This window comes from Anopheles funestus, chromosome 3RL (assembly GCF_943734845.2).
Source record: "Anopheles funestus chromosome 3RL, idAnoFuneDA-416_04, whole genome shotgun sequence".
Classification (NCBI taxonomy): domain Eukaryota; kingdom Metazoa; phylum Arthropoda; class Insecta; order Diptera; family Culicidae; genus Anopheles; species Anopheles funestus.
Window position 1 is genome coordinate 16,534,244 of NC_064599.1, and position 25,172 is coordinate 16,559,415.

The window sequence follows — 25,172 nt, forward strand, 5'->3', positions numbered from 1 at the left end:
CGACAAGTTGACGGGGTCATTTTCAATTTCACACATCACCGAAAACATTTCCTGGTAGAGGGAAAAAAGAGGAAAATCGCACACACACACACACACACACCCGGGGTATGTCAATCATGGTCAAGGTCGGCAAACCACTTGTTTGCATTTTCCACGCTTTTTTTTGGTAGTTCATCGTTCCGAGGGCAATGAATGCGCTCCCGGACCGTGTGCTTACGCTGTTTGCTACCTAATTCTGTAACTGGCAAACTGCAAAACCGGTTCGGAGCGATGAGTTTTTGGTTCGGTGTGCCGGTGAAATGTTTCAATTTGCATAAATTTCTGTTCACATCGTCGCGTTGGAACGAACACACCGGTTCAGGAAGCGAGCTGGAAAATAGGAACGATAAATAAGGCGTTCTCGGTCGTGCTGGTGTGCTTTTGGGAGCTTTGGAGGTACATTCTAAACCCGATCTCAAATGTGCTCACCGTGCAGGTGTGTAAAGTTCACAAAACTACCACCCAGCCTGCCCAAGCCCCCCGTCCCCCTCAGGCAGAGAGACGGGGAGAGAAAAATAATTTTCACACGATCCGAAAGTGCTGATAATGCGGGACGTGATATGCTGCAACCGGTATGCACCGGAGTCCGGATTGCACAACCCTTAACAAGATTAGAATGTTTTTTTCTCGTTCTTTTCGTTCTGGAGCAAAATTACGAGAGGTGTTGCGATGCAAACTATTTAGAGCACAGATCTGTGCATCGTGCAGAAATAGAGCTTTGCATGGGGAAAACTAGTAACATTTTCTCGGAATTGATATACTGATTAAGTTGTGGTTAGAAATTTTGTATTTAAAATTATACATTAATTTTATTACATATGATCAAAATAGTTTCAAAATAGCAATGAGCTTTGGATTGGTTTTGAACAACAATCAAATTTTGTAACTTTGCCTATGCTAATAATGAATATTTACTTTCAAAAGGAAATGAAATTCATGACAAATGAATTTTCGGTATAAAAACATTTTTCTTGCCTCTTTGTAACAGGGGGGTTTTCCATTGCAATCAACCACAATCATCCCAAAATTCCTAGTATTTCCATCGACACAAACAACATCTCCATTGGTATTGCCATCAGCCGATGAAATTGTGCACAGTCAGACAGTCTCGTATATTTTTGGGGCTTTCGATGAGTGCCAATTACGTTTCAAGCTTCAGATAATGATGCAGTTAAGCAGCTTTTACTGACAAAAAGCACAAACACACTCACTATAGCGAATTTAAAATAATGATGGTCCCTCGTTCTGTTGCGTTCTTGTGGCTGGTGTCCTTTTGCATGGTGTGAATCGCAACAAATTCACATTTGAGCATGTTCAATTTTCATTGACACGTACATGGTAAGGTGCCGAATTGCATGGAGTTGGCCAACTTGGGTAAAATGCAGTTGGGCAAACGTGCCTTTTGGAATGGTTAGTGTTTGGGATCGTTTGGATTTCGACAGAGATTCAATTATGATACTTTTCCCGCTAACAAGTTTGCTGGAAGTATTGAGTTTAGTTGTGTGATGTGAATGATAATTCCAGATACTATGTTGTTTGTTTTTGTGGGTAAAGGGTATGATGACTTTAAAACTTTTTTCAATACGGATAAGAAACGATCTTCATACTGTAGCGGTGAAAGATGAACGATCAACTAGACGATTTAAACTTCAGTCAATCCTGGTCACGGCACCACATTTATATTGTATTGGTCGATTACTTCCTGAGAGCTCAAAAGTTCTTCTAACTGGTGTAGAATGAAACAAAGAACTGTCTAGTTCTTACTGGTTAACGATGTATACGTCAAGGAGCCATTTTTTTTAAACTATTTCTTCCAAGTCCGATGAGACATTGGATCTAACATTTTAAACAAAAAAATAGTAATTAAAAAACATTTTTTTATATCGATTTTCTCGATCGATCCTGTAAATATTAATGGAACTGACCTTAACATTCTTAACAATATTTCAAGTACCCTTTAAACTACATCAAGCGTTACGAGAAAACATGAAATCAACATTTTTCCCATCTTTTCACCCACTAAAACAAGCGCATCCCCACCTTTGTTTCGTTGCAATGAAAAGTGTGAAGAACATGACTATCGTTCTGTGAAAGCACTTGAAAAATGTAGGTGAACAGAACAAAAAACCCCGAGAATGAAAAGAAAAACAGAAACAGCACAAATATTTTACCGTTTTTGGACAATTTTACCATAGCCTGTAGCAGACGGATCCCATGGCCATCAACTTTTGCTGAGGCAGATTGAGCTGGAAAGTCATTAGGAGAAGCAGAAAGTTTTCCCGGTTTTCAAGCCGGCCTGGGAAGAAATGGAATGAGCCCGCTAAAAGCTTGTAAACGCTTTATCTGCACATTTCGCGTTGAAAACAAGTTGAAAAGAAAAATAAGTGCCTTGCAAATGTTACGGGGAAAGATTTATGGGTAAGAGAAAAAAGAAAAGAAAAGAAACAGGAAGAAAAACACAACAGGATTAACCCAAAGGATGCGTTTTCGGAAGTGGAAAAACACTTGATGTTAAAACATTTTAACCAAACAACGATGGTGGTGAAAAATGAAAAGGTGTAAAGCTTTTTCACTGGTGCTGGGTTTATGGTTTATGGTGTTTTTTTTCTCTCTTTTTGGTGGCAAAAATAATCACCAGCTGTGAAGGTGTTCATAAACAGCTGCTTTTAATCTGCTTCCGGTGTTCAACTGCATTTCCATGGTGGTAAAGTGCATTTTAGGCGGAGACGAGTTGTTTCAGCACCGTTTGTGTCAGCGACATGGTGGTAAAGTATGAAATAAGGGAATTTAATTAAATCAAGACTAAATATAATTTCCGTTGTACTATACTATACATTGGTATGGTGGTTTAATAAACTTTGTTTTAAGAAACAAATTTTGATATAATAAAAAAAAATATTTTTCCCAGAATGTAATTTAAATGCAATATAAAATTAAAACAACAAAAAATTCGTAAAAATAAGTTAAAATATGATGAATCAATTTCATCCTATAATTGAAAGTAATTCGTTCATCACTTATCAAAAAAAGACCGAAAACGAAATTGATATATAATCTCGTTTTGGTACATTTCCTTCATTTAGCTTATACGCTTGACTCCTCTTTTACCTTGTTGAATATTTTGCAAATGGGGAAAAAACGTATATCTCAATAACCTCACACCCAACCGAAATACAAACGCCGGGAAACGCATCCCGGAAATGAAAATAATTATATTGCGGTACACACGGTGAAGTGGCTTTTTTGGGGGGTGGGTGGTCGTTGTGAACCAGCTTTCAATCATGCGGTCGTATCGATGATACCGGGGTAGTGTATTATTTTTGGATTTAATTTATTAATGGAAAATGGCAACCGTAACTAACGAAACCACAGTTGAGGGGATTGGGCAGCAAAAAGCCTTTTGCTATTGGATTGGAATTGGATGTATTTCGTTGAGTTTTTTTTTTGTTTCGCCTTTGGAAAATGTGTTAATATTATGTCAAGTCATGTTTGGTGGTTTTGGTTTTGAAGGGAAATCTTCTTAAAGTAAAGTAATGGAACTTCCATTTTGTTTGATCATTTCACTCTGATAATTCCTTTCCGCTTTATGGACAAAAAACAACTAAAAGCCATTCAGTCACAGTCTTAAAGACTAAAATCACTGTGATTAGATTTAACATTCGACATTTGTTTCTATTTTTAGCCTAAACGGTAGTCTTCTAATCAGTTAATCGACAGCATGATTGAGTTATCCAACAGATGGAAATTAATTACAAGATTGATCGCAGGCTTACTTCACGTCCGCAAAGATGCCTTTGATGGTTGCCCTGTTCCCATATGGCGTTTTGTGTTTTGAAGTAACTTTTGCCTGTGCCGGGAATGTTGGGAAGCCTTTTACACAGCTAGTTACCGGTTCATCTGGCCCCCCCCGGCTTTGACAGGTTTCGGGTGGCGTAGATGTGTTTTAGACGTTGACTGAAGGATGCTGTTAGCAGCGATATAATCTCCTTAAGAGGTCTTTATGATGGAAGAGAGCTTGCGTAGTGGAGAAAGTGCGTGCGTGTATTTTGAAGTTCAAAGATGGTGGTCGATGGTGGTATCGATACATGCAACCCTAACCTTTGAACGTACAATATTTGAAAGGGTGTTACGTGATTTTAGGACACATTTGTTACTCATATTTGTGAATATTAAATTGATACGTTCATCTTTGCAAGTAAACGTTTCAACTGATGTAAATTCAGCAACAAAAAAAGCACAGGAACTGAGAAAGCTTCCTTATCTCTGATTGAAATGGTGACAGGTGAAATGTAAAGGAAGTTGTTCATTATCCTTGGAACGTGTAATGTAACAGTTCGAAGCATCCTGGATGTGCCGGTTGATGGAAGTTATTGTTGTTGGGTAAGGTTAACCAAACCGCTACCCGCCGAAGGGTAGCAAAACGAACGAAGGGTATGTTGATTATAATGAAATAACTGTAATTACTTCATCACGCTCGTGTACCTGTAGCGAGCATAAAAGTTTTGTCAGCGTTGACATTGACATGGCGTAGGTGTTGGTGTTTATTTAATAAAAAGTTTGTTTTGCTTTATTTCTGGTATTGGTATGTAGAAGGTTTTCCCCCTGTGTTGATGGAGATGGCCATGAATATGTACCATGGGCCATGATGAAATAGTTTTAGAATTGAGAGAAGATATGCATACAGATAAGAGCTTTTGTTCATGGTATTTTTGCATTGGGGAGGTTTTAAAATTTATTGTTAGGCTTTGTGTGATGGGTCAATCAGCTTTGTTGTGAGAAAAGTGGAGGAAAATTTTTATTTTAAAGATTTTCTATTGCTTTTTTAAACTTTCATTTGAGTTGGATTTCATAATAAGGACTTTGAATAACGGACTTCGAATAAAAACCTTGTTGAGTATTTAAATAATTGTATAAAATTGCATACCTTTAGGCTCCTTCATCGAAAAGACAACATAAACCTTCTGAGGAACAAAAAAGCTTACAAATCTAGATTGTTTTGAAATTATTTGATCTGTTTTTATGTTATAGCTTTTCGATTATCATGTAATACTATAGATAGTGTTATTTTGAGCCTAATAAAGCCTTTTTTACGCATCTACGCATCTCGCAATGTTCACTACAACATATTTCTTCTTCTTCTTTTTCACCTTGAACTTCTTCTTCTTCTTCTACGATCATACAGGTAGCAGGGATATTCAAAGTGTCAACAAGCAAAAGGCGCTGAGCTCCGCGTCGTTTGCCAAATTAAGTTAATAAAAGTCCTTAAAATCGTACAAAGTTAGTTTTAATCGGTAGATTAGTGCAAAATCTATCGCATTCGAGTAAAAGCGCAGTGAATTTGGTGAAATTTCCAGCAGGAAACGGTGCGCGTCGTTTTGCCCCTTTGCAGAGCGCCACTTTTTCCGATCGTGTTTTGACCATCAAACTTTATATTTCAAACCACGGAAAGGTATGTTCAAGGTGGGAAACGGTGCAAATAAGTGAGTTTAGCGAAAACCGTACACAAATTGGTTCTTTTTTGATGGAAATATGTGAAAACAACGTTCTTCATACAGCGGTACACTTTTTGACAGCTTGAATGTTGTTTTGCGCGACCGTTTTTACGAGTGTGTACAGGGATCAAATTTGAATTGACCGTTAAAAACGTTTTTTTTAAATTGATCGTTAAAAATATGTTTCTCTTTTCGTTTAATGTTTTCTATTTAAACATTTTTTGATTAGGTGGAAAACGTCGAGATTAATTCTAGAACGTGTGTCAGCGAAAGTACCGTCCCGGGGTGCATTCACAACCGCACAATCGTCCATAAGTGGTTTACCAGTACGTATTATTCACTTGTAATTCTCTCAGATTCGTCATCTAACTAACCACCGTCATTCCCTTTGCTCTTAGGTACCATTGACATCAATTTTAAAGTAGTATAGTGTTCGAACTTCAGGAAGGGAAAACGGAATCGAGTTTGGAGCTAAGCGGACCGCATTTTTCCACACAACACTATAACAAACACCATCTCCCTCTCTCTCTCGTAATGAATACGAATCAAGGAAAGGCTTCCTCCAGCGGAAAAGGAACTATAAAATCGACTCGGAAAGCGTCAAAAGCGACGAAAAAGGCGGCAAAGCAGCTTGCTAAAAGTAATTACAGAAGCCAACTGGATGATTTTGACGAAGGGCCAAACGCCGAGATTATATCGAGTCTTGGGCTGGGCGGGATCGATGATTTATTGATATATGATTCCGCGTCGGAGCTATCCGCCGATAACTACGATAAGTTGGCCTCCGACTACGACTTATTGTTGAATGACGTGGAGTTTTTGGAGGCGAAGGAGAAGTTGTGGGATGCCGAAAGGGAGTCTCTAAAAAAGCAAATTAGCATGTTGAAGTTGGAAAATGCTACGATACAGAAAAAGGTGACAGAACTCGAGTCTCGTTTGGAGTCGACCACTGCTAAAGGACAGTCTGGTCCTACAACACCATCGAACAATGTTACGGCTATTGAGCCACAGGTTCCGGACGTTATAGCTCCAGCACAAACGAAGGAGCCGGAAGCATTGGAGAAGAATTCAGCCGCACAACAGGCACCAAAGAACGAGCCACCAAAACAACATCGGCAACATATTTCAAAAAAAAGTTTGAAGAGGACTCAGGACGTAATCTATGTAAAACCATTGCCGGGTCATTCGTATGAGGACCAACTAAACGCGCTACGTAACTCAGATATGTGCAAAGAACCTTACATGATGGAAAAAACTAGGCGAGTGAAGAATGATGTGGTTCTTGTGGTCTGCAAGCGTACTGCCAACAGCGCTGAGCTGGAGAGAATAGTCAGAGAGGCTATTGGAGACATTGGAACAGTTACGAAGACAACCCCGACGAGAATGCTCACTTGTACAAACTTCAACCGACTGGTCACTGCGACGGAAGTGCAGCAGGCCATTTTAGAACGCTATAATGTAGACGTGAAATTGAACAATATTCGACTTGTAAGAACCCGGAAAAATCTGCAACGTGCGCGGATCAGGGTAGCGCTCCGTGATGTGAAAAAGTTGGAAGGCAAAAAGCTGCTTATCGGAAAGTCAACCGTCACCTTCCAGACGGAGGTACAGAAACCACCGGAAGAGGAACAATGCTTTCGCTGTATGGGTATTGGCCATCGAGCAAACCAGTGCGAGGAAGCGCAAATGCTGTGCTATCGCTGTGGAACGAGTGGCCACCGAGCATCTGGTTGTAAGAATACGCCAAAGTGCTTGACTTGTGGCGGCGGGCACCCGACTGGTTCCCGGAAATGCCAGTCTTCACGTCCAGCGGAAGACCCAGCGACCGCCCAGGCTACTAGTGAGTAAGTGTAACCCCATTGTATTTCGGGAGTTTGTCCGCGGTTGCCATCGGAATGCAAAAGCCTCGCAACACGTTCATTATCGTGTTTTGGGAAGTGGGAGCATTTTTTTGAATAAATAATAAAGAATAACAATTGCTATACACATCAAAAAGACTTCTCCTTTGCGCTACTGCCTTTTAGATTAGATTAGATGCCTGGATTATTAGTAGACTTATTTGTACTACGTAGTCGGACATTTAGGTCTTGCGACAGGTGAACGTTCTACAAGGGGTTTAGTAAGTACTGGTACTATTCTGTAATATACCGACACCGCTTTAAATAATATGAATGTCGTGTACGTTTCCCGGTACAAGAGAGAAATTTATGTAATTAAATGGAAAATAAGAGACAAATGTTTCACTACTCAAAAGTGAGGGTATTTACCCAAGTATCATTCCAATGTGCTTTATTCTCTTAACTGGTAGAAGTATAATAGAAAATAAAACACTCATCCCTCCTTCGTATTTGGTTCCCTCCTTTCCGTAATCATTTTTCAATGGATGCATTCAGTTGTGAGGGCAGCAACTACCCGAAAGGCAAAAATGAAACGGAACCACATTACACTGAAATCACGCATGGATGGTCTAGCTGTCGTTGGTTTCGTTTCTCCAAACACGTCTGGTGCCGTTCCACAATGAGCGACACCGATCTGTTGCCCTTCGGAGCTCTAAAGCTCTTGTAAAATTACATTACAGGGCAAAATGCAAAAAAGCACCCGCAGCTCTCGTCACTGCCATCTTCACCAAAGTGCAAAACGTCCATACCGGGTTTCGAAAGCGATGTGAGCATAAGCAACATAAAACTGTGAACATGGAATTCTAATGAGAGAACCCGTCCGGCAATACGGGCACATAAAACAGGGTCTTATTTTCACCGGAACCATCCTTTATTGGCCTCCGTACTTACCGCCGGCTGAAGGGAGCAGAAGGGACCTCACTATCGATCCCATTCCGCAAAGCAAAAAACCCCGGAAAAGGAATCCTTATTGTTTCTCGAAGCATTTTATCGCCCTCTTCCGGGTTGCGGTAACCTTCCCTCCTTCTCCCGGGGGGAACATTAAAACCATCCTTTCAGTAACCCCAGCCCAGAACGAAACGTGGGAAAACCAACCTACCTTACCGAGTACCGGGTGCCGGGTGGTGGTTTGCGGTTTCGATGAGCATAAGTGTCATGAATAATGGGGTTCGGGAAGTGGCTCCGATAAATGTGTCCGTTCTGGTGTGCGTTCGATGTGATCCTCGGCATGCGACAATTGTATGCAAACGAAACAACGATAGCGGAAGGTTGCAAACAGGGAAGGGATGGCAAATTCTTGTCCCTCTATTTTCCGGGAAAGTATTTGTTTATGGAAAAGGTAAGGTGAGACTTTTGGGGCAGAATTATCGTGCTGTGGGGTGTGGAAAAAAAAAGAACCAAACGATTAAAAACAACCCGTACCCGGAGCGACCGATAAAACGGTTGTGCAAGAAATGGCGCAAGTTCGTTCCGCATCGTCGATAAAGGATCGTTTCCCTGCCGGAAGGGCTTAATTTGCAACGATACAAGAAAAAGAAACGATAGGGTCAAAGGAAAACATTTCACACTTCGTTTGCATTGAGCTTTTTTTTTGCCGACATTTCGATTGGGCACATTGGAATGGGTACCCTTTTCGAGGGGATGATTTGTTTTGTGCTTTGTTTTTTGTGGTTTCTTACGAAAGTGTATTTGAGGTTTTGTAGATTTTGTTTAAATGTTTTAGTGTTGTTGATTTTTTTTTAAATTTAAACAGACTAATCGAAAGGAATGTGATGAAAAAACAAACAAAAATGATGATGAGATTTTTGTTTTGTTTTGGGATGCTGATTGGTATATATTTTTGATTGGTATATATAAGAGGTTCGATATATTTTTATGATTGCTATCGTATTTAATTGTGAAGATTAAAAGGGATCTGCTATCGCCAGCTTAATTTTAATCAGAGTCGTAATCAAATAATTACAAAACATATTGCCTACATTAAGGCGATTTCTTGTCCTGAATAGAAGCAACGATTCCGTGATAACATGGCATAAAGTTTAACTTAATGAATCTTAGAATACAATTAACCAAAATTATGTCCTCAGCCCGTTCCTTTTGTCTAAGTATCTGTGGCAGATTGTTGAAACACTTAGCTGTTTCCATTGAAAAATCGGGTATGAATCGGGTAATCAATAAATATTGTTGTTCAGTTTTCAGACGGTTCAGACGGTCCGAAAGGGATTTGATACCCGATCCTGTCGTGTGGAACAGTTGCTTCAAAAATCCTCATGGAACAGATAATCGTCCTCAAATATAAAAGTAACATACATACAGGGTTTATAAAATTTATAAATTTGTATAAAAACATCAATTACACAAAAAAACACCCAATTAAAGGAATGCGAACGTTTTCCGTTTAAGTGTTGTTCGAAACATGAAATGCTTCTGTTCCGAAATCGCATTTACAAGCAGAACATAACATTTTACAACCTGGCCACCAGTGCGCCACTATTCTGGCAGTGATAAAAATATTACCTCCCACTACATTCTTCTCTATCTCCATCAGCCCGAAAGGAGTTAAAATTTATGAGCAAAAATTTGAAACGTTTGCTCAATCGTTTCTAGACGATTCCGTACTGTACGGAGAACGTTTTCCACTTTTCTCTAATTTTTACGAGCTCTGACATCGAAGTGCTTTGGTGGTAAGTTTTTTTTTCTTCTTTTACTATCCTTGTAAGCTCCCCACAAGCACCCTAGTGGCAGTGGTGTCGAAGGTGGTAACAACATTCTTTGAAACAGCTCGGTAGAAAATGTGTACCCAGCTTCCGGGAGTTGAACTTTCCCAACGCGTCAAAGATGGGGCTGCCCGATCGGATCGGGAACGCACCGGAAACTCCCGCCTTGCGAAGGAAGGATGCGCAGAAAAGTGTCTTTCAGTAACGCTTCTAGCGAGCGTCTAGGGGTGGGTGGGTCCGTCTTTACGGTTCCGTACTGCCATTAAGGTAACGTCATGCATTTATGCTTTTATCTTCCAGATGAAAGGGGTCCGATGTGTTTTTTTGTTTTGTGTGTGTTCGGCAGAGTGAAAAGCATAGCGAGAACACACCCTTGTTGTGTCGTTGTAGTCGTAGCGAAACCCTACGGTTTCGGAGCAAAACCGGCAAAAGTTGTTATCAGGCTAAACGGTTTCGGTAACTTTTTGGAAGCGCACTTTGCTCTTTTCTTTGCAGAAAAGCTTCTTTTCCTATCGTTCAGCAGAATGGGCTAGTAAAGTGCAGCTCTTAAACATAATGTTTACTTCCGAACGGTGGGTACTACAATGGGCTGGGGAAAATTATTACAGGGCGACACTGTAAGCTCCCGAACAAAAAATGCTAGATATATTACTGAATGAGTCTGGAACCGAATGACTGAATGAAATGAGCAAAAAAAAAAATCTTTTGCAAAAATCAGTCAAATAAAGTAAAGCGAGGCAGAAGAAAAGCTTGCGGCTTCTTCCCAACACGAAATCAAATGACAGATAATGGAACAAATGTTGCAACAGAACAATACAGAAGACGAGCTTTCATTTCCGTAGTTCCAGGAAGAATGGCGTTTGAAGAATCGTTTTGGGTAAAGGAATATTGTTTTGCGTAATACAAAAGGCAACAATAGCGACACTGCTAGACAAAGGCGGCGTAGAATTTCACCCCGAAAAAGGGAGACAAAGTAGAATAATGCAACAATGGCAGCGAATGCGGGTGAACACAATATCGATGCTGCTGGCTTCAAATCTAAAGGCGCGTGGAAACGGTTGAGGTAAAATAATTAAAGGTAAATACTTGTAACCTTTATGTGCATTAGTTAAATGAATTGGATTGAATGAATGAATTTAATATCATATTTATTTTAGGTTAATAAATAATCTGTTTATCTTATTGAGAAAATAACAAAAGTTTAGATTATAAAATATTTTCTTTTTTTGTAATAAATTCTTAATGATTTCTAAAACAAAATTTACATTTTTTCTTATACAAAAACAATACAACAATGGAAAGTTTTCATATGCGCTGTCGTGTATTGGCAGCTGAACCACGATACAAAGTACAATCAAATAATTCCACCATTCGATACGATCTTCATGAGCCGCAGCTCAGTGCCAACAGTACGAAGGTATCATCATCCAATCTGAAACACAATCGTCATATCATTGCTTTCATCGCCATCTGTTTTGGTTCTTCATTCTCTCCACTATTTCCCTTGCGCAGCTTCCGCCATTCGAGTAGGAATGTCGAAAGTGAGAGCTTCCTTTTTTCTTTTTCGTCCAATAACTTTCTAGAATGGTTTGCTTTGCCTTTCATCGTCTTGTAAGCAATCTTGACTTAGTATTTTGTTGGTGTTTTATTCTAGAAGTGACCGAGCCGACAGAGAGGGTGACTTATACTGTCACAGTATAAGGAGTATAGGATTTCCTGCAACTGGGAAGCGAAAAAATCTTCCCTGGAAAACGATTAAAAAAGGGAACAAAAGCATCCGGTTTTGAGTTCCAGATCATGCAATGCTATCGTCAGTATCGGTTCGTATGAATTAAAGTGTAAAGGGGAATAAAAATTCCATACTTCGTTGGTAGGCTTTTCGTTTGATTTTTTTCTTCAATATTTTTTGCGCCATTTTTTTGTTCGAACAACAGCTGCCCTCAAAAAGGACTGAAGTTAGCAGCGTATTATGAGGGCTTGGGTTGAGCCTTTTATCTGATATGAAAAGCGAACAGTCAGCCCTGGCAACAGCTTCCTCGGTGGGGGGTTGATATTACATTCGAACAAAGATAAAATGGCCATCTAATTTCTTTCTTCCATTCCATGGGTTAGGCTTTTTGTGTTCGATAGTCATTTAGTGCCACGTGCCGCATTATTCGCATGAGACGAAAAAAAATCAAAACCGCCCGACATGTTTTCAAAAGACTTGAATTGTTTCCCTAAATGGACATCATCCTTTCGAATAGTAAGAACCCCCAAAAAAAGGTGCTATTTTGTGTTAATATTTTACTGGCTTAAATGTGTTTTAGTTTCAACCTTCAATGCTAATGATGGCTGCCGAAAACAAGCCTCCCAATGCAGAGAACTTGCATGCTTTTCGTTTTTTTGTTTCTGCAAATGGAACCAACTTTAAATTATCAGTCAACCCATACTAATTGATGTCCACTTCCATCCGGTATGAAAAGGTACATATCGATCTCAATTTATTCAACAGGATGCAACGCAATCCAACATTTGCAAACACAGCAAAACCATGTGCTTTGTGGAGAGCAATAGAATCTCGGTGTATTTATCTTTCGAAAGTGACTGATACAAGGGAAAGCTGCAAGCAAAGTACATATTTATCACATTTCATCGATCGCTTTCGGTTGGAATGAAATGAAATACGTTACATACCCGTATCATGCCATCATACCGACATGCCGCCGTATCGTCCAAAAGTGTCCAACAAAAACTGCCCATTTTCCCAAGTTGTTTGCTTCGTTAGGTTGGGGCTGAGAGTTTTTATCCTCACTTTTCGACGCCTGGCTCGAAAAGCCTGTGCAACACGCACATGACTTTCCTGTCGATAGTATGTGGGTAGTACATATTAGTATGACAGACAGCTTCCCTGTTTTTGTGCCGTTTCCCCATACATCGACACTTTGCTACACGATCGAAAGCCGATACACTCCCACCAGGCGTTCAGCAGCTGCGGGTGTTGATTTGGTTGTCGACAGAGCAGAACGTTTTTAGCTCGTTCCTGTTATTTGTTTTACCCTTGTTGACGCATTGACCGAACAAACTGACCTTCCCTGTAGTGGGCCATTTCGGGCGGAACGGTTTCATCGAGCCTTGTGCCAATGTCTGGACTGGTAAACAAGAAATTAAAACAGTGTTAACATAAACCTAGTGTGGAGCCCGGGTGCGTCTGTTTGTGATCGGTAAATGATTGATAGAGGTCGGGATCAGCCGAATGGATGGATGTGGGTTGTTGACATTGGGCATAGTTTTACTGTTAAGCTAGGTTGAGCTACAACTGAGTGAGCTCGGGCAAATAGGCAACGAGAACATGTGAGATTAATGTTACACGTGACGTTGGTTGTGGATGATGAGGGGGGAACATTTATGAGCTTTAAAAGCTTCATTATCATTACTATTTTTTATAGAAGATTTTTTTTTTGGGTGGAAAATAAAATACGAGCTACAATTGTGAAATTATTTTAAACATTAACTATAACCTAAAATCCAAGACTTTTTTATATAAAAACCGTTTTTCGTTGTTTTCTTTTTGAATCAGTATCATGTAGCAATTAAATAAATGGATGATTATTTCCTCGCATTACAAACATATTGTTGCTCTCCCTAAGAGGATTTGCTTTTCCTTCCTTTCATGCCATATGACACGATGTCGTATTGTTGTGTCATACCTTCTCTTTCAGCCCCTTGCCTATTGAAATTGTTAAACAAACATTCTTAACCAGCGTCACGTTTCAATAATTGCCTGTGTGTTTGTGTGTGAAAAGCTTCTTCTCAGTGTTATGTTATAATCCTCGCAAAAAGGGCGTATGTTGTCATGCACCGTTTCTCAAGGGATTAGGGAACGTTAATGAGTTTGTTTTTCCCCACTTGCGAATGGTTATCAATCAGTTCTGGGATGAATAGAAATGCAAATTGTAGCAAGCAGTAGAAAGGAAAGATGGTGGTAAAAGCCGCACAAGGTGTGTATGTTTGTGGTTTGTAATCGGAATATAGAATAATTGAATTGTCGAACCCATGGAGTTGGCCTCCCCGCTTTTTTTTTATTTGCTTTGTGCCCTCGAGCGGATAGTAAGGAAGCGCGGTTGTTGGTTTGTTTGGTAAATTTGCACAGCACCATTTTATTCCGCTCCGCTCCATTGCTTTATTCAATGTGCAAATTCGATTTGTCACATGATTTTGAGTACTTCGGAGGCGGAAGAAACTGTCAGCTTGTATAGCCGAAATGTTGGTTTGTGGTTGTACATCCCGAGATGGAAGCAGTGAGGATGAAACGAGTGAGCAGAGAGAAAGATAGAGAGAGAGAGAGAGAGAGAGAGAGAGAGAGAGAGAGAGAGCGATGTGCTGAGTGTGAAAATTCATTCCCGTTGAATATTCATGTCGATTTTCCCTAATGTTCTATTCATTTGGTTGGTGAACTTGTGCCCAAAAGGGATGGAATGCGTCCTCATGAATGGTCTGTTGAAAATGTATGAAAATGTATTTTCCCCCAAAATACCGTAGCGTGTACCATAACCGGATGAAGGACGTTCGGGTGATATATTTTTTCTTCGTAAATTCGCTGGAAAATTGTCCATTGTCGATGCTTGATTTGTGGTCAGCTTCCGGGCGTTCGGACGACAATTTAATGATATATTGTGGAAAATATCGGGAAAAGCGTACCACGTTCGTAGCAGTTTCAATTATGGTTGTTGGTTATTGGGTTTTTCCATTCATTATGATGAGGTAAATATATCCAAACAATCATTTCGTTGAACGTGAAATTTTAATTAATTATAATTTTCAAGAAATATACTTTTAAAGTTTACATTTCAATTGTGTCCCTAGCACTGGGACATATTATGAACGGTGTCTTTTTACATGTTTCGCCTTTTTCTTTCTTGATTTTTATCAATTTCTTTCGTTCCATTATGAAGTTGAAGTGAAGTGAGCTTGAACGTATCGCAACTTTCTTTGTCCGTGCTATCTTTGTATGAATATTAAAATCAAGGTTCAGTGTCGCAAGGTGTCTCAAATCCAAGGTGACTTTAAATTCCTTCCTTCCTTTATAATTAAATTTTCTTCTTATGTATCATAGACACTGTCTGTATAAAAATGTTCCTTCCGGGAAATTTATCTACCTGGCATATTTGGTCGTGATTTCATCCGCAACAATGTGACATTCATCCTTGGGGGCGTAAAGTGTCGCTGTCCAGAGCTGTGCATTCAAGTGTGCGACAGGCCAGAATCGTCTGAATTTAATTAGGCGTGCCAGGACGTTCCTACTGGAAGCCGCACATAGCACCTTAGGGCTCAGAGCGAATCTGTACAGAGACAGATACAGAGAGGATGATGATGATTGCAAGACTGTTTCCCCCTTTTTCCTCCATACATACATCTTAAAGACAATCAGTTCCACGTCAGTTCGGCCGGTTGGAATCGCCGAACAGTACGGTATACATTAAAACGGGGAAGGGAACTTTTCTCGCTTCGCATTCACACCGATTTCGGTGACCGGATTTGTTGCCGTGCAGGCAACCCAAGCGTCCGCTACCAAGGCGATAGCTGAGGGACGACTTTTCCGGATGTCAGAATGTCAACAGCAGCAAATGATGCTGCAGACTACGAGGTGGGCGTCCCGAGCGCCCGAGGAAAACTTTCGCTCGTTTCTACACGCCACACTGTTTCGTGCTGTGACCCATCCGTAGATGTTGCTCCGATGGTATTTATCTGTGTCGTTGGGGATTGAGTCGGCTCAAGCACATCATGCCGGAGCGTTGCCAACGTTCGTCTGGCTATTGTTTCGAAATTATCTCCATCTAAGGTTGCCTCCGTGCGAGGAAGAAAGTGCTTGGCCTAGACAAGAGTCAAGAAAACGGAAGGCCATTGTCATTGGTATCGTTGGTTCTCGGTCAGGAAGGACGTCATGCCCGAATGTCCTTTTGCCCGAAGGCCTACGTGCTTTAATAAAAGGAAACGGGATCTTGCATGATGGTGGACGATGGTGGATGTGGACTTGCTGCGTATTTTCACGACTAGCCAGTTTGTGTTTAGCCTTATTGCTGCGTACAGAGAAGGAAGAAATGAGAAGCAAATAGTTGACATCGCTATTATGCGGAACGTTTTGGGACGAAAATTATGAAACGAGATAAATATGAAGAGAGCGAAAGTGATTGATGAGCAGTCAGCTTCATGATTATCTCTTTATCAGCACTTGGGGACGTGTGTCGAGCAGTGCATTAAATGCGATGCGGAAGAATGTCCTCTTTTGGCACGGATGATTGAGTTTGACTTGTGGCAGTGGTGTTGACCCATAAAAGGATGTTAAAGGGGACATCGTCGTGGTAGTAAGCATAGCTAAAGTTATATTAATTAATATGTTACTAGTTTTTCGACGTTTAAAGACCTAGCGTAATGTTTTGCTCTTAGTGATGGAGGCGCATGGTGCGTCATAAAACAGAATGGAGGCGCATGGTGTTTTGAAGTATTACATGCGAATGGAGCCGCCTGGTGCTTTTCAGACTGGAGAACGAAGTAACGTTCAGATTTTATTTTTTTATTTTATGATATAAAAAAATTGAGTAGCATACAATTTGCATTATCAATACTTGATTGATTTCAATTCGTTAGTGTGATTTTTTGTAGCTTGTATTAATCTAGCGGAATATTAATAATTTAGCGCAGCAATTTTCGTTGACAACGATTCGTTTAATTCACATTAACAGTACATCATTAATGAAATGAAATTTTAATTTGCTTCATTGCACGTGATATATTTTCTTTGAAAGTTGTAATTTCACACCATTAACTTAAACACAGTTTTAGTTTCATTTAAAGCTAATCGAACGTAGAGTGCAATATCTGAAAACTGAATCAGAAATGAAATATTTAAAACCCTTTTCTGCTTGATGGTGACACTTCAAAAACGGCAATCAAATTGCAATCTCGTGTAAACTGTGATAACAGCGGCTTACAAAGTTTCACCTGCGAATGAACTATTTCTAGATGGTGTGAATCTGTTGACAAGTTATTCAAATGAGACGATTGATGGCGTGTAGAGGAATCTCGTACCGAACCTGTTCGTACCGTAGTATTTCATTCAAACCAAACCCAAGCTTGGCAGGCTGTTCACGAGTTGGTTGAACAAGCAGTAATTAAAGATTTGATTAGCTCATAATTCAAACAACCGGAAACGACCGGAATGTAAATTAATGTGGTGTGAATAGCTTCGGAAGGTGGTGTGTAATTGAATCACAGATAAGTTGCCCCATTAATCATTTGCTCTGGCGATGGCGATGCGGAATACTAAGGTGAAGCGTGCTTAATGTTCGCTTTATATTCAAGACTGGCATTATTTTCATGTTCGATTGAATGTCTACGCCGTATTTTTACCTTTCGCAACATGAAATTCTTTCATTGGACGTTACATTCCGGCGCCCAACAAAGAACGATCGATGGTCTGTCAAACCCTCAATGAAGGTTGAGCAAAAGAAGAAAAAACACAATCCACTACAACCCTTTTGCGGGTCAGCAGACCTACCGAATTGTCTGTGGCCACTCAAAAACCCATTCGGTTCGGTTACCGGGTTTCGGTGAAAAAGTTTATGCGCGTTTCACCCGCAACCCGTTGGCATAATTTATGTCACTTGCATACATTAAATGATACACAGCGAGGGGATTGACCCAACAAAAAAAAAAAAAGAAAAAGAAACAAGCCCACCGGGTCGTTCTCGTGGGACTGGTGAGCTTGAAAACTCTTCTCGACGAAAGCCCACCAATCTCCGAAGCTTGTCGTAAGGATGGATTTACTCGCACAAACTGGGACTTTCCCCGAATCGGTTTCCCAACGGCCCAGCTTCATTGTAGGATGGTATGAATCGTTTTATTTATTTTGGCTTTGTCCTTCACATTTCCTCATTTGTTTGTGCTTTGTCTCACGGAACGGTGCTTGAACAGTGAAAAAGTGTCTATCGTCCAACCGATAAAGGTGTACCACCAAACAAAGATCCTGTGCTCGTGTTCCTGGTTTACCGGTTCATATGTATATGGATTTTACGGCATCATACACGGGTGCCACTTGATCCCTAGGTATCGTTCGTTTTTATGATTCTTCTCCGGTGAAGGTACGGGAAAGCGTTCAACTCGGGACGGAAAAGGAACAAAACTAGACGGGGCAATCACACACACAGAAGAAGACGATGAGAGCGGAAATTTGAGTTGACAGTTTGCCAAACAAGCTGCGAACAGCAGCCAGGTCCAGTACAAAACATGAGCCCGTCAGTCCGGGACGAGTAGTTTGCCCTGCGTTGACCCGACTCCCCACCTCCCAAAAAAACAGGCTGCACCCCAATCAAGCTCACAAATTGTTGTCGAGATTTTAGACGGTCCAACGTTTCGGTGATCGTACGCTGCAGGAAAGTGCCGGAAAACGGAAACGGTTCCGCACACAAATTTTCCCGTCACGGGTCGGTCGGTTTCGTGTGTGTGTGTGTGTTTTTTTTTATCGTACGGAAAACATGGCACCGACAAACAAAAAGTGAAAAACAAAACAAGAACAAGCGAGTGGTATCGGGTTGGAGAAGAGTGGAAATGAGAGAAAAAGGGAAAGTTTGTTTTTATTTTCCAACCGTTGATCTCGCGCCTACAGTGAGTTGGCTTTCGCTCCAATGTTTCCTTTTTTCCGACTTTGCCTGGCGCTAGCTGTTTTTTGGGCGATGCAGAAGGTCATTTGAATTTTTTTTTTGTTTTATTTTCACTATGACTAACGCATGGAAAAATGTGCAAATTGAGGTTTGCAAAGCTTGCGGTTGAGTAAACATATTCAAATTACTTGAGCGAATAAGAATAAGTGGTTTGAAATTAATAATATAATTTTACGGGATTTATGCAGGCGATGATAAACAATATTGATATGATGCAACTAAATAATCAAATAGTAAATTGATTTTCTACAAACTAAGCAAATTGTTGTTAGGAATCTATGCTGTAAAACGAAAGAAATTGATTGATTTTATTTCCCTATTGTCGCTTTCTATCTATTGATTCCTAACTAATTGCCTTGATAACATTCAACGCAATTTCCGGTTTCGCATCATTCATAATGCTTCATGAAATAAAAAAGAGATAAGCTGAATGTTACTCAAAATTAAAACTTAATAATAATAAAAAATCTACATTTTTTATTCAACTTTTTTACGTTTTAGCCTTTGAAAAGGGTACGCATGTTCATCCTACATGCATCCATTTTTACAAAAAATCCTTCACAATAAAAGACCAAAGCCTCTCGTCCCGTTTTTGAAGCTATAATGGTGGACGAAACAGGTTGTGTGTCCTGTCTTTTTTTGTTCTCCCGTTTCATACTTTATGAGACATTTCGTATATTGGCACTTATGTGAGTGGCCCAAAAGCGTTAGACAAAAAAAAGGATGGATCTGTTCCGTGTGAGAATAGCAATTTTCTGTGCTCGTAAAACGATGAGATTCAAATTTGAAACTTTTGATCGATTCCGTCGAAGAGTGTCGTGTTGGAATGGTTTCGTAAAAAAAAAGAATGAAACGATTTTTGACAGGACAGAACATTTCATGCATGCAAAACGTATCGTTCGTGTAACATTTTCCCCGCTCCATTTCTGTGTGAGAGAGTTTTCCGGTTTCTGGTCCGAACGATTCACTAGGTTTTTTGGGAAAAGTTTTACTCAAAAAGCTCCATAAATCATGACGCAAATTTGGCGATGACATATGCACGGCTCAGTAGAGCCGTGGACTCCTCGTCTTTTTTTTGCTTTGACTCTCGATTATTCAGTGCCAAAGTTTTACATTGCTGTAAGTCGTAGTAAAATTTTCTACTGAAGAAGAAATACAAAAAAACCCAGCACGACAAACCACCAAACGAACACGAGACACACTGGTACGCTTTTGCGTTTTTGAAAGTGTCGTTCGTTTTTTTTTTTTTTTTTTTTGGTAGAGAGTTTTTGTTTTGTTTTTACCCTGTTTTGGGGAGTTTTACGGTCAAAACTAACCAGAAACTAAATGTCACTGGCAGCGTCACACTAAACCACACCAAAGCACCATATGTAAACTATCTGCGGTTCTACACACTCACACACACACTTACCGGGTGGAGGCCGGCGGGATTTTCTCGATGCCTTGTCCTGCTCTTCTCTAGGGATAAATTTATGTGTGATGAACATCATACCGATTTTTTGTTTGCTAACGCCACTGAAAGTTATGCACATTTTAGTGGCCGATATGGTCACCCTGGGACCCTGGGCAGATTTTCGATGCACTGTGCAGAAAACGGGCACACGGGCAACGAACGATGATGATCGTGTGAGTAAACTATCTTGGGGAGGTTTGGGAAAACGAAATGCAAATGTGCTTATTTTACCGGTCGGCATAGTTGAGACCTGTACCGGGTGGGATTGTTTTCACACTCACATAGTACTAGTGTCTCTGGTGAGAAATTTCCTCCCCTTTGTACGTTTCATACCGACAACCGGTCGTTTCCGGACATGTCAACATTCCAGTAAAGCCTCCTGGGAGGGGTCTCACTGCACGTTAAGCAGTTAAAGGTGAGATATCACTCCCTGGGATTTAATCGTTCGCTTCGTTCAGGGGTGTCCGTTTTGGGCTCATCCGGCGCTAGCCATTTATCACCATCTTGGTGATAAAAGGCAGGGAGGTAAAGATGGTATCGTCTCTCTCTGTGACATTTGTGCTGCACAAACAAGCTAACCCGGGGACTAAGAAAGCGATCGAGTGGCTCAAGCGTTCCGGGGTTGGAATGGGCACAGACGCAACCTGTCTATGGTTGAAAAACACTAAACGGATGTAGAAGACAGAAAACCTTCCAGTGTGGGGTTAGATTGCGTGAGTGTATGTGTGTGCGTACATGTGTGTGAGATTAGTCTAACTTTTGCGATCCTAAAACAGGTTAACAATTCCTATTGTTCGAGTGCTTGTACCCGGAACTCTGGAAGGAATAACATGGGAACCTCGTTCGACCGAGCGACCGACCACTTTTCATGAGTTCGAGTTTTCATGACTGTCCGGCAGGTTTTGCAAAAATGGGGAAGAGCTTTTTCATGTTTTGTTTGGTACGTGCAATAATTGAAATCGTATACATTGGTGACTCTATGGGGATGGTAGATTTATGATCTTTCAGTACAGGTACAGGTTTGCTAGAATCGGTGCCCAGTTTCTGTGCACTATGAAATGTACAGGAAAAAGGGAAACTGTTAAACAATGCGAATGGTATAACTTTAGTGTAGAAAGTAATCTATTATGTATGCTCTAGTGATGGTAAAAAGCTACATACGATCATTGTATATGAATTACACAAACTTCTGTACAGTGAGTAGCATAAAATGAATTAAAGATTAATTATTTATTTCCTTTCGACTATTGATGAAGTATGTTGTTTTGTTAGTGCAAATAAATTTTATTACGCTCGGAACCATTTATCGAAAGCCAACCAATTGTGTCAAGCTGTATTGGATCTATGCTGGAGGGAAAATTTACTCCAACATTTATTATTTATTTACTTGGCTTTAAAATTTGATTTTCGATTTATTGCAAGTGTTGGATTTACTTTTATAAATAATTTACTTTATTATAGAAATTGTGATTTGCGTGCCAAACTCACCCTAACAACGTTAAGAAATTTTCAAAACATTAATATGACGCAACATCAAAAAGTAGTATCATGAATAACGTTTGCATACATTTTGGCGCTATGCATCGAGAAGAAGCTCAAGGAGAATAACACACTCAAACCATCATTTTACTTGAAGTACTAACATTCATCAGCTAACATAACTTGAATGGATTCATAGTACAATTCTCCAAAAAACCAAATTACCGCGAATGAAATTAACCTTTAGAACTGTTTTGATTCGTACACCTTTTTGTTTAATTTCTAAAAGTAGATGTTACGAAATATAGGATTTCCTCTAAGCTTCCTAGTTCCTAGTTCTAGTCGTATTGGGTGCTTTCGTTGCCGAGTTTTGTTCCTAGTCATTCATTTTGAAGCACCTGGTAAGCCACAGAAAACCATTATTGTGAAGAGATTTCCAAATCCTCGATGCTGATGCTACAATGGACAGAATCCCATAAGCACACACACACACGAACCACACATGTGCAACGAAAAGAGACTATCGAATCATCCCGTTAAGAATGCCAATCCGAATGAATCAGAAATGGTTCTTTTTTATTCTTCATGTTGCCTTAAAATCTCCATTTTCCCAACAACCGCCACATACTGGTCAAAAATGGCTACGTCATGCGTTTCGCTACCGGGAGCATCTCGCCCCTACACCGTATGCGTCGTTTTCCATTTCGAATATACATTTTGTTTGCACCAAATCTTGAACCTCCCTGGCCGACAGGCCGCCTGGTACGAAGATGGGTAAGGTTAACGGATTGTGAAATGGGTTGTTGTGGCTTAGCGTTCCCATCCGCCGAAAGCAGCCGGAAGTCGGGATCCAAACCCGTTGGACCAAACCCTTTTCACGCCCGTTACCGCCCCCGGTTGTGCCCGCCCGAGGGTAAAGAAATTGGATTTTCGGATGAGATTTGCCTGTCACTCTCCGGTGTCATTGTGGCCGGTGAGTAACCTGCCGCAAGGGACACGGTGGTACGTGGTAGAAATGACGTTGATCGTTTCCTACGATCATGACAATGATGATGAGGAGGTATCTTGCCAGCTGTATGTATGTGTGTTTGTATTTTCTTCTTTTTTGGTTGCCATTGCTTCGCAAAACTATGTCGTGTATCATTTCATTTCCGTCCGGCGCATGACGATAGAGGGATGAAAAAAGGGGACCTCAGTAAGGATAAAGAAGGCTTAAGCGTTCCAATTGGGCAGCAGAAATGGGGGGTGGCGGGATTACTGACATCATTACTATTTTCCTCCGGAGGGGTATTAGAGAAGTGAAAAGATACTCGATGCCTGGGTGGAGCAGTTGCACAATTCAGAATAAATTGAGCACCACGGATTGACAGAATTTAAATCGTTTTCTGCTCGAAATGATTCTATTCAAATAGCGTTGGTGATGGAAATCAATACAAGCAACGGCAGGAGGAGTCAATGTTTTCGACAGAAACTCATTATGATTTCAATTTAAGATTTATTTCCATTAATGAAAAATTGATTTTTTAACTAAGTTACAAAAAAAATGTTTCACTTCTTTGAGGGTTTGATACAGTTCTTCCTAAAATATGTTCAAGGAAAAAAATTGAAACTCAAAAACGATGCCTGAGGTCACGACTTCCATAATAGCACTTTTACGTTCACTATTTTATGGTGGGTGCCATAAAAAGTTTACTTCAAAAAGCCGTTTGGAGAATTATTTACGTTTGGAGAATTATTTATCTGCGGTCTTCCAAAGCACACGGGTCATAAAAAAGGCAACACTTCATCAAAACGCAAGCGCTTCGTGTACAGACAAGGTGACATACACACCAGACGAATACTCCCGAAACTTGTTCAACTATTTATTACCATTTTTGCTTTCCATTCTTACGACCTTGGTTGGTTTGGTTGGGTTGGATTTAATGTCGCTACATGTCGCCTTTTTGTAACCTGTCGAACAGTTCACACATTTGTGCTGTATGCCACGGCTGCGTTGCCGCGGTTCATTGACTTTGCTTTTATTTTCGTCTCACATTTGCAGAAATAGGGACTCCACTCAGACAGGGAACACTAGCACGTTATAGTATCCAAGTAAGCCAGTTGGTGTTAAATTTATTGCATATTTTTATGATACCATAATTAAATATCTTCGGGTGCTCTTTGTCAGACGTTGGACATTCGTTCATGAACGCGTTCTATTTATTTGAGCACACACATGCTATTTTACGATGGTTTGAGTGTTGGGAATGTGTTGTTGTTCATGGTGAGACACGTTTTAGATGCTTTATATTGTTCTTTTCACAGGAGTTCAATATTGAAGTAGTTTACTTAAAAAAAGAGGAGATTTTCCATAGATTTGTGTAAATGAAAAGTATTAGTTTTAGTGATAACTGATTCTGTGAACTGAACAGTGCTAAAACATCTTTATTTTCTTTGTATTGAAAGCTTTTCTTGAATTATAATTTTGTGTTAAAAAATGTTTTGTTTTATTCCTGTAGAACAACCCGTAGTTTTCAATTCTTTTTGTCACGATTTAAATGTTTTTTAAACTAAATTGAAATCACACCGGATTCAAATTAAAAAACAACAACCGCAAATTTACCCTTTTATGAACATTTCCGAGAATTGTTGTCGACCAGAAGGAAAGCATTACACCACTCAGAAGGACGCATTGTGTCATTAAAGCACAATAAACCCACACGGTTTTGCAAGTACCAAAAGGAAAAAAAAAACACCATGCCTTGAGGTACTGTTTCTGTGGTCCCTTATGTTTTCCCATCTAAATTCCCATTCACAAACCCATACAAACCATGCCTGCGGGATGAAGTCCTTGCGATAGGCGATTTCATTTCGCAATGCTTCAAAACGTGGCGCAGAAGTGTCTCGACACGGTGTTGGCACCGACGGAGTTGATGACGCGATGCGTGCTAAAATCTACACCGCAAAACGCTTAGAAATGTGTTGATTTTGGTTTCGTGGGACAAGGCTGTGGCTTCGTTGGTGTGAGATTTGTATCCGCGCCTTCCCCCATCGGCACGCAAAATAAAGCAATCATACTCCGGTTGTTGTTGTTGTGTGTGTGTGTGTGCGTGAGGAAATGTCAGCGAATGGCAAGGAAAAAGCATCGAGCGTGATAAAGGGGTGTCAAATTTAATGTAATCAGATTGTTGTGTGCGGTGGTAAATTTAAGCGCCACAAGCCCGTGAATTAATCACTTGAGCATACCTCGAAACAGCCGCGCTTGTGCGATGGGGGATCGGAGGACGAGGGACCAGCAAGCGATGGTGTAACGCAGATGCCTACAACCGAGTGACATTACGACATTACACATTTGTTAAATTGAGTGTGACACCGAAATGACGAGAAAATCCTCCGTCACGCCATCTTGCACGAAT

The 25,172-nt window shown here is 40.3% G+C and overlaps 1 protein-coding gene across 1 annotated transcript; it reads left to right on the forward strand.

Annotated features, from left to right (window-relative positions):
* The first annotated feature begins 5,175 nt into the window (after window positions 1-5,175).
* Window positions 5,176-7,537, forward strand: LOC125769327 (uncharacterized). Its single transcript, XM_049438000.1, has 3 exons — window positions 5,176-5,488; window positions 5,761-5,857; window positions 5,930-7,537. Exon 3 carries the CDS (start codon window positions 6,066-6,068, stop codon window positions 7,377-7,379), a length of 1,314 nt encoding a protein of 437 aa, XP_049293957.1. The 5' UTR covers window positions 5,176-5,488; window positions 5,761-5,857; window positions 5,930-6,065; the 3' UTR covers window positions 7,380-7,537.
* The last annotated feature ends 17,635 nt before the right edge of the window (window positions 7,538-25,172 follow it).

Bases quoted from the DNA above. Each gene is read 5' to 3' on its own strand.
- LOC125769327 (XM_049438000.1), top strand. From the start codon at position 6,066: ATGAATACGAATCAAGGAAAGGCTTCCTCCAGCGGAAAAGGAACTATA.